This window comes from Amphiprion ocellaris, chromosome 21, assembly GCF_022539595.1.
Source record: "Amphiprion ocellaris isolate individual 3 ecotype Okinawa chromosome 21, ASM2253959v1, whole genome shotgun sequence".
NCBI lineage: Eukaryota > Metazoa > Chordata > Actinopteri > Pomacentridae > Amphiprion > Amphiprion ocellaris.
In genome coordinates, this window is record NC_072786.1 from 1,548,129 (window position 1) to 1,557,092 (window position 8,964).

Sequence of the window (8,964 nt, forward strand, 5' to 3'; positions counted from 1 at the left end):
ATGAAATAAAACAATGGTAAAAATAATAACAAAATAATAATAATAATAATAATATTATTATTATTATTATTATTATTATTATTATTATGTGTATCGGTTTTTGTGCATCGGTTTTGAGACAGTGAGCCTATAGTGGAAATAAGAAATGCCAGTAGTCAGGGATGAAGCAGCAATTGTAAAACTGAAGGTGTTCTAAGATGCGCCCATGCTTGCGGTTCAAATGAACATGTCATAGTTCCAGTCTTCTCCTCTTCCCTGTGCTCTCTGTGCACATCTCACTCTGTTGACAACTACTTTTATTGGAAATTAACGAGATTAAGTCGACATGAAAAGTGGTTAATCTCTGTAATTTCTTCTCTCCATCTATCTGTGCACATAGTAATACAACAGAATTCCTCATGTTGTTTTCATTCCCTTATTTCTGTCAGACAGTAAAACAGGTGTGAACTACTGAGTGAAACGTGGTCCATTCAGATTCCCTGTTAAACTCCCGCTGTGCTGAAATCACAGATGTTGCATCTCACAGCCAATCAGGAAGCGACACGCCCACTAGAACTCTCCTCTGCTGTCACTCCACGGAGGACAGAGAGGAACCTGTGGCCGCCCACGGGAGAGAAAACCCTCAACCCCAACACTAGCCACACTTTTCAGCTTACAGTCACTAGTTTTATCTCTAAGCGATCAGTCCTTAACGGGGTCTGAAAAGTCGCTAAACTGGAAGAACTGGATGCAGAACTGCTGGAACCGGAAACGCAGATTTGATTGGCTTTTAGGGTCACGTGGGGCGCTGCGTCAACTAGAAGCAGAGAAGCACTATTATATATATATTATTATATATATTATATGCCTTAATGTTGCCCAGAAGATAAGGAGACAACACACATACATGCGCATAACTTTTAACCCGTTTGTATTGACAGGGGGAGCATAAATATTGTCCAGGATAAGTTCAGTTTCCAGGACATTTGACCTTTTTTCTCTTTTTCCATGACTGGAAAATTGGTCAATCATTTTCCAGGTTTTCCAGGACGCATGGGAACCCTGTTGAAGTAGGGAACTGTGTGGAATGGAATATAGAAACACAGGCTGAACCCTGGATCCTGTGGAGGAGGTGGGAGACAGGAGGATGAAGACAAAGCTGCTGTCTACCATGGAGGACACCTCCCAGCCCCTGCAGGACACAGTATCATCACTGGCAGCTCCTTCAGTCACAGACTGCTTCACCTGCACTGTCTAAAGCAGAGATACTGCAGGTCCTTCCTTCCTGCTGCAGTCACACTTTACAATCAACCTCCCAGTAGCTCAGTTCACCCACTAACTAACTGTGCAATAAACATGTACATAATGATGCTGTAAATATTGCATTTTACTTCTAGAAGGAGGAAATATTTATATCTATGCACTGTGTGCTGCTCTCCTTTTTATTCTGTTCCATCTGCTGCTGTTACATTGTAAATTTCCCCACTGTGGGATCAATAAAGGTTTAATCTGTCTAGAAAGAGTCCAGTTCCTCCCACCATAAATACAGATAAATAAGCAAATTAAGATAAATCCTAAATGTCCTCTGTAAACAATGTGCAAATATTGTTTTATGTGTTCCAGATGAAATAAGAGTGTAATGTGAGAGTATGATAAATGTTGCTGCTCTCCATTCCAAGGTGGTTTGTAGTTGTACTCTGTGTGACATATTTAATGATATATCAGTAAATGAATGACAGCAGTGAGCAGGATGACAGCTGTTGAAGGACTTGGCGGCTCTGAAAAGAGCCGTTGTCGGTGCGTTGGTCGTGTTCTGAGTCTAAGCTCTCTCTCCACGGATGCGGCGGGCCAGCTGGATGTCTTTGGGCATGATGGTGACCCTCTTGGCGTGGATGGCGCACAGGTTGGTGTCCTCGAAGAGTCCGACCAGGTAAGCCTCGCTGGCCTCCTGCAGAGCCATGACGGCGGAGCTCTGGAAGCGCAGGTCGGTCTTGAAGTCCTGAGCGATCTCTCTGACGAGGCGCTGGAAGGGCAACTTGCGGATCAGCAGCTCCGTGGATTTCTGGTAGCGGCGGATCTCCCGCAGAGCCACGGTACCGGGACGGTAACGGTGAGGCTTCTTGACGCCGCCGGTGGCTGGGGCGCTCTTCCGGGCGGCCTTGGTGGCCAGCTGCTTCCTGGGAGCTTTTCCTCCGGTGGACTTACGAGCCGTCTGCTTGGTTCTGGCCATCCTTCAGCTTTCTAGGCTTCTATACTCACAATGTGAGGAGTTCCACCGAGCTGCGCTGCTTTTATACACAGCGCCGGGGAGCTCTGCACGCTGATTGGGCCGCTGGCATCATGTGACGAGCAGCTCGCTGATTGGAGCGGAAAAATCAAACCGAACCGCTGACAGATAAAGATGAAAACAAACGAAGAAACACAAAATTCACTTATTAGACCAACTCAAGAGTGAAAAACTGAAGGAAAAACTAACGAATGATAGTTGAAATAAAGCTAGATGAGAATAAAAAGATCATATTTACACTGTGTTCACTTTTTACATAGATTTGACATGACAGGTTCAGAAAAGTAGAACATATTTGCACATAAGAATTCAGATTTAATGTAATTAACGGGGCACAGCATATTTTCATGGTTTTTAATATGGAATGGAATACGACTAGTATGTTTACGTTCCTGGTTTTCAGTTTTATTCATAATTTGAACACGTATGAGTAACTCAGAGTTATTAATGTAAAACTACTTATAGTTTACTCACATTCTGGGCTGCTGTGAAATAAAACATGAATTTTTAACTTAAGAGAAAAATACACAAGCACAAGATTTTATATATATATATATATATATATATATATATATATATATATAGATAGATAGATAGATATATTTAAAAAATCTGTAATATATGAAAGAAAGGAAGGTATTTTATTAAAGGCTGATGTTAGATTTTTTAATTTATTATTTACATTTATTTTAAAAAAATAGATTATACTAATGGATAAATAAAAGAAGACATGACAATAAAATAAAAAATGAAAATATTCCTTTAATAAATGTGCACAGCTCAGAGCTTACATTAATATTATAGAAATAAAGCTTCATTTCAAGCTTCAAATCAATGAATTTATGGATTTTTATTGAAATGTTCAGCTGCATAGTAGTTTTGGGTCAATTTATGGATGAATATGGATGGAAGTAGTGGTATATTTAGACTTTATATTACATTAAAATAGAAAATAATAATAAAACATACAAAAAAGAAGTTTAAACAGAACATTTATATTTTATTGTACAAATAGAAAAAATTAACATGTTTGTTCTTCAGTACAAAACCTTTCTCTGCAAGCAGTATAAAATCTAATAAATGTATGCAGACATTAAGAAAAGCTGAGTTTTCAGGTAAACTTTGAGGAACTGAGTACTAAACAGCAGAAGCAGCAGCTGTAATCAGAGCAGTGGTTTTGCTCCTCAGAGATGTGGGTGGCTCTTAAAAGAGCCTTTTTGTGTAAGAAGTAAAGTCGATCGTTTACTTCTTGGCTGCAGGTTTCTTGGCAGCAGGTTTCTTGACTGCAGGTTTCTTGACTGCAGGTTTCTTGGCTGCAGGTTTCTTGGCTGCAGGTTTCTTGACAGGTTTGGATTTGGGTGTGGACTTGGATTTAGCTGCTGGGGGCTTCACCTTCTTAGGAGTGGACTTGTTGAGCGAGGATTTCTTGGGGGTTTGTTTCTTGGGGGTTGTTGTTGTTTTCTTCCCAGCTGCTCTCTTAGCGCCTTTCTTGGCCTCCTTCTTCAGGGATCCACCGGCTTTGGGCTTCCTGGCTGCTGGCCTCCTACCTGCTGGCCTACTGCCTTTGGTTCCTGGCGCTTTCTTGACTTGGGGCTTAGCGGCTTTCTTCTCCTCCTTCTTGGGCTTCTTCTCAGCTACCTTACCGGCCTTGAAGGATCCAGAAGCTCCGGTTCCTTTGGTCTGGGTGAGAAGACCTGCCTCCACCATGGTCCTGATGGTCCTTCTAATGCGAGCAGCGTTGTGTTCCACGTCGTATCCAGCGGCGACCAGCTGCTTCTTCAGGCCGCTTAAGGACACACCTTTGCGGTCCTTGGATGCAACCACCGCCCTGAGGATCAGCTCCCGGCAGGAGATTTGTTTCTTCTTCTCCTTCCCGGTGCCGGACCTCCTCCTGGGGGCCTTCTTCGCCGGTGCCGGAGCGGCGGGTGTCTCAGCGGGAGCTACTTCTGCCATGCTGCTGTCAGAGAGAGTCCGATCAGACTGTGAAATCTCCGAGCTCACGCTGGTACATAAACACACCATGAGAACCGCGGAGACTCAACCCGCCCCGCCTGCTCTCCGCTCTCACTGTGTTTTCTCTGCGCACCAAAACGGACAAAATCCACGTCTGGAGGACAAAACAAAACACACGGCCGAATCAGGCCGATAGCGGAGAACTTTGTCTTCATAAAAACGCTCCAGAAACCTCAGAACGTTTCTGGAGTTTGTTCAGGAAACCTTCAAACCTCCCCGATCCGCCGCCCAGCGAGGCTCCGCTCCGCCACTTTTCCGTCATTTTTCTCTCGTAAAAGCTTTAAAATCCAACTTGATCCTCCTCGAAGCGCTTTGGCAGCGAGAACACACGTCTGTAGACAGATGTGGAGGGAAAACGGGGCGCTCCGATCGATGGTGTTTCTTTGTGGTGCCATTATTTTGGTGTGTGCAAACACAGCTGCTGCTGGAGGCTGCTGGAGGCTGCTGGCTCAGCTAGCTGCTGTCACACACTCACCGCCTCACTTTCATTCAACTCACCTTTGATGACTCACAATCACACCTCACCTGGATCACACCTGCTGCAAAACGGCTCAGACAATCTCACACACACATGCAGATGATTCAGCTTTTACAACCAGCTTTACTCCAACACACTGACAAACTGCAGGATTTCACTCTGTTGGGACACAAATACAATAAAAACGTGTATTTACTGTCTTTGTGTAGCAACACTGTGTCCATATACGAGAATCTGTACATTATTATCAACACGTCAGTATATTTCTTCTCTGTTTGTATCATTTTACTGATGGTTCCCAGCCTTTACTCATATAATGTAAAGTATAAATAGAAAGACAACCAGACTGAGTGATTTCTATAGTGTTTAGATACACTGTAGAAATATAGAAATATAGAAAGTATAGTATGTTTTCATTGTTGTCTCACTGACATAGAAGCAGCACAGAGGCTTTCTGTACACTGTGTTTATGTTGAATAATGTGAAGTACAAATAAGTGTTGAATTAAAATACTTCATTGAAGTTATGTTGTGTGTTTCTCATGTGTTCAGTTAGTTGCTGATGATCCAGGAAAAGTCCTTAGCATCCGTGGAGAGAGAGCTTAGACTCAGAACACGATCAACGCACCGACAACGGCTCTTTTCAGAGCCGCCAAGTCCTTCAACAGCTGTCATCCTGCTCACTGCTGTCATTCATTTACTGATATATCATTAAATATGTCACACAGAGTACAACTACAAACCACCTTGGAATGGAGAGCAGCAACATTTATCATACTCTCACATTACACTCTTATTTCATCTGGAACACATAAAACAATATTTGCACATTGTTTACAGAGGACATTTAGGATTTATCTTAATTTGCTTATTTATCTGTATTTATGGTGGGAGGAACTGGACTCTTTCTGCTGTATTTCTATATTCAACACAGTTCCCTACTTCAAACCTCTACTCTACCTGTTAGACTATACATTCATTGATTTTACACAAACACATCAAATTAAATCCACTTTATATTGAGCCAGAATACAACTACAAACCAGAATGTGGCTCCTTTCAATGAAGAATATCAACATTTAACAGTACTTTGATAATAATCAACTCCTTTAATAAAATTAATAGTTTCACCGTCTGTTTTGTCCAAGAAATTAAACAAATTAAATTCTGTCCAGACAAGTTAGATCTACCATGAATGTGTTTCTGATGTGAAGCACGGTGGTGGCAGCATCATGAAGGTCTCTTTACATGATGAATTTATACATTTTACAGCTTGTTTCTCACTAATCTCAACTTATTCCAGCCATCCAACCATCAGTAGAGACTGGCATGGTCATCAACACTTTAAACTCATGTAAGAGTTATTAATACTGCTTCAGTATCTAATCAGTAGACAAAATGGACTTTTACTGTCGTTTTGGGGTCTAAATATATCACTGCAAGCATCTAATAAACACTGCTTTATGTTGAATAACAATTAATAGTGTGATGGATTGTTTTTTGTCATTAACATTATAGTAACATTAAACAGGAATATGACAAATGGTAGAAAGTAAATACACATTTGTGCTACAAATGTGGTAAATATCCCTAAAATCCCAAGAAATTCAGAATTTCTCCATTTCAAAATCCTGAAAAAGTCAAATACTGATCTAAATCAACATCTGGTAGTTGTGTGCAAAAAGACAGCACAAAGCAGCAGAATAAACAAAAGTCTAGTATATATATATATATATATATATATATATATATATATATATATATATATATATAATATGCGTACTAAGTGTATTTTATCGCACAGACAGCCTGTGATAACTCAGCATCAGGATTCCTGCTGTCCAGGAGTGTGGAGGCCCTTAAAAGAGCCGTTGCTTGTTTGGTTGCTTGGTGTTGGGGTCCGTCTAACCTCCGAAGCCGTACAGAGTGCGGCCCTGCCTCTTCAGAGCGTACACCACATCCATGGCGGTCACCGTCTTCCTCTTCGCGTGCTCGGTGTAGGTGACGGCATCACGGATGACGTTCTCCAGGAACACCTTCAACACACCGCGAGTCTCCTCGTAGATCAGACCGGAGATCCGCTTCACTCCGCCGCGGCGAGCCAGACGGCGGATGGCTGGTTTGGTGATTCCCTGGATGTTATCCCGGAGAACTTTCCGGTGCCGTTTGGCGCCTCCTTTCCCGAGTCCTTTCCCTCCTTTGCCTCTTCCGCTCATCGTGTCGCTTGCTTCTGTCGAAACTGGTGTCGGAGCCGCTGAGAGCAACCTGCTTTACACTCGCGTGACGGACGTGATTGTAGACAGGCAGCCAGCGCATGACGTCACCGCTCTAGTTGGCGGACGTGATAGAGGACAGCCTGCCGCCACTTTTCAAACCGGAGACGTTAGAAGCCTAAAAAAAAATCCTCTAATGTCTGACATTTTTAATAATTAAAAAAAAAATAGATGAAAATTAACTTGGAATCACATTACAGCTGCTGCCTTTATTTCTTTTATTTATTTAAAAATATTTATACTTTTCATACAAATAAAAAAAACACCTTAAAATGATAATATATTGACAGTAAATAGTAAATAACTGCTGCCTTTATTTCTTATATTTATTTAAAAATTCTATTTGACATCTTTTATACTTTTCTTACAAATTAAAGGAAAACACCTCCTTCCAGTGATAATAATACTGATAGTAAATAATATTTGTAAAGTATAAATATTTACATTTATATTATTTTTGTGTATTTATTTCAACTTTCAGTTTGAAGTACTGCAGGAAATCAGACTTTATTTTTCATATACTTATCATACAAACAGAAAGAAAAACACCTTAAAATGATAATATATTGATAGTAAATTATAAATAATAATAATTGCTGCGGTTTGAAAACTGGCGGCAGGCTGACTGTCCTCTTTCACGTCCACCGAGCGCTGCCGTCACTTTTCATCCTGGGGATGTTAGAAGCAGCAAAACAAATAAAACCTTTTTATTTCAAATATATAAACTTAAAATCACATCACAGCTGCTCTGTCTTTATTTCTTGTATTTATTTTAATTTTCAGTTTTTCTTATATTTTAAATACAAATAAAGTAAAACACCTCCTTCCAATAATACTGACAGTAAAATAACATCCATATTTGTAAAACAAACATTTTGTATTATATATACATAACATAGTATTGTTTATTTACATTGTCATTCTGTTTACATATTTTTTACTAGATTTGTAAATATCTGTATATACATTTCATACTACAAATAACTGATTAAAATAGTCAAACTTAGGTGAGAGCAGAAATATTTATTTATGAAATAAATACATATAAATTGTGACAGTAAGGAGTGAACTCTCCAGTGAGGGTGTGTGGCTCTTAAAAGAGCCGTTGAGGGTCGCTGTGGTTCCGGGTGTTTACTTGGCCTTGCCGGCCTTCTCGGTCTTCTTGGGCAGCAGCACCGCCTGGATGTTGGGCAGCACGCCGCCCTGAGCGATGGTCACTCCGCCCAGCAGCTTGTTGAGCTCCTCGTCGTTGCGGACAGCCAGCTGCAGGTGACGGGGGATGATGCGGGTCTTCTTGTTGTCTCTGGCGGCGTTTCCAGCCAGCTCCAGGATCTCAGCGGTCAGATACTCCAGCACCGCCGCCAGGTAGACGGGGGCTCCGGCACCCACACGCCGGGCGTAGTTCCCCTTCCTCAGCAGCCTGTGGACACGACCCACCGGGAACTGGAGCCCGGCCCTGGAGGAGCGGCTCTTGGCCTTGGCTCTGGATTTCCCGCTCTTTCCTCCTCTTCCAGACATGTTCGTTTATTTGTTTGTTTGTTTAGTCTGTTGACAGCGTCGTAAAGAACAACATCGACCGTCAGCGGAGTCTTCCTTACATGCTCACACCGCCGCTCCGAGCTGCTCGCTCATTGGTCCGATTGAGCTGCAGCACGAGCGTCCAATCAGAACGAACTGGTAAAGTTACTGTAGATATTACGCGACTTCCGTCCCGCGGGTTTGTTTGGTTTACAAAATAAGACGTGGCTGAAACGTAAAAACAGCAGCACCTGAAAACAAATTTTTTTGTTTATTTAATGAATACAATAAATTTTAATATCGAATTATATTTTAAAACTAATTTAATCAAATCAGTGCTCCTATTTAAAAAAAACAGAAAAATAAATAACTAAAAAAAAAACACACATTTTGGGGAAGTTTGTCGTCATGATTTTA

The 8,964-nt window shown here is 41.3% G+C and overlaps 4 protein-coding genes across 4 annotated transcripts; all 4 read right to left on the reverse strand.

Moving 5' to 3' along the window:
- Positions 1 to 7: 7 nt before the first annotated feature.
- Positions 8 to 2,242, reverse strand: LOC111586086 (histone H3). Its single transcript, XM_055006372.1, has one exon. It carries the CDS (start codon positions 2,207 to 2,209, stop codon positions 1,799 to 1,801), a length of 411 nt encoding a protein of 136 aa, XP_054862347.1. The 5' UTR covers positions 2,210 to 2,242; the 3' UTR covers positions 8 to 1,798.
- A 999-nt stretch (positions 2,243 to 3,241) lies between these two features.
- Positions 3,242 to 6,460, reverse strand: LOC111586089 (histone H1-like). Its single transcript, XM_023295780.3, has one exon. The coding sequence runs from the start codon at positions 4,286 to 4,288 to the stop codon at positions 3,509 to 3,511; it is 780 nt and encodes a 259-aa protein (XP_023151548.2). The 5' UTR covers positions 4,289 to 6,460; the 3' UTR covers positions 3,242 to 3,508.
- A 60-nt stretch (positions 6,461 to 6,520) lies between these two features.
- Positions 6,521 to 7,037, reverse strand: LOC111586090 (histone H4). The gene has a single exon (XM_023295781.3). The coding sequence runs from the start codon at positions 6,970 to 6,972 to the stop codon at positions 6,661 to 6,663; it is 312 nt and encodes a 103-aa protein (XP_023151549.1). The 5' UTR covers positions 6,973 to 7,037; the 3' UTR covers positions 6,521 to 6,660.
- Positions 7,038 to 8,032: 995 nt separating this feature from the next.
- On the reverse strand, positions 8,033 to 8,673 carry LOC111586087 (histone H2A-like). Its single transcript, XM_035941771.2, has one exon. It carries the CDS (start codon positions 8,545 to 8,547, stop codon positions 8,161 to 8,163), a length of 387 nt encoding a protein of 128 aa, XP_035797664.1. The 5' UTR covers positions 8,548 to 8,673; the 3' UTR covers positions 8,033 to 8,160.
- Between the last annotated feature and the right edge of the window lie 291 nt (positions 8,674 to 8,964).

Coding starts and splice junctions, on each gene's coding strand:
- LOC111586086 (XM_055006372.1), bottom strand. CDS start 2,209: ATGGCCAGAACCAAGCAGACGGCTCGTAAGTCCACCGGAGGAAAAGCT.
- LOC111586087 (XM_035941771.2), bottom strand. CDS start 8,547: ATGTCTGGAAGAGGAGGAAAGAGCGGGAAATCCAGAGCCAAGGCCAAG.
- LOC111586089 (XM_023295780.3), bottom strand. CDS start 4,288: ATGGTGTGTTTATGTACCAGCGTGAGCTCGGAGATTTCACAGTCTGAT.
- LOC111586090 (XM_023295781.3), bottom strand. CDS start 6,972: ATGAGCGGAAGAGGCAAAGGAGGGAAAGGACTCGGGAAAGGAGGCGCC.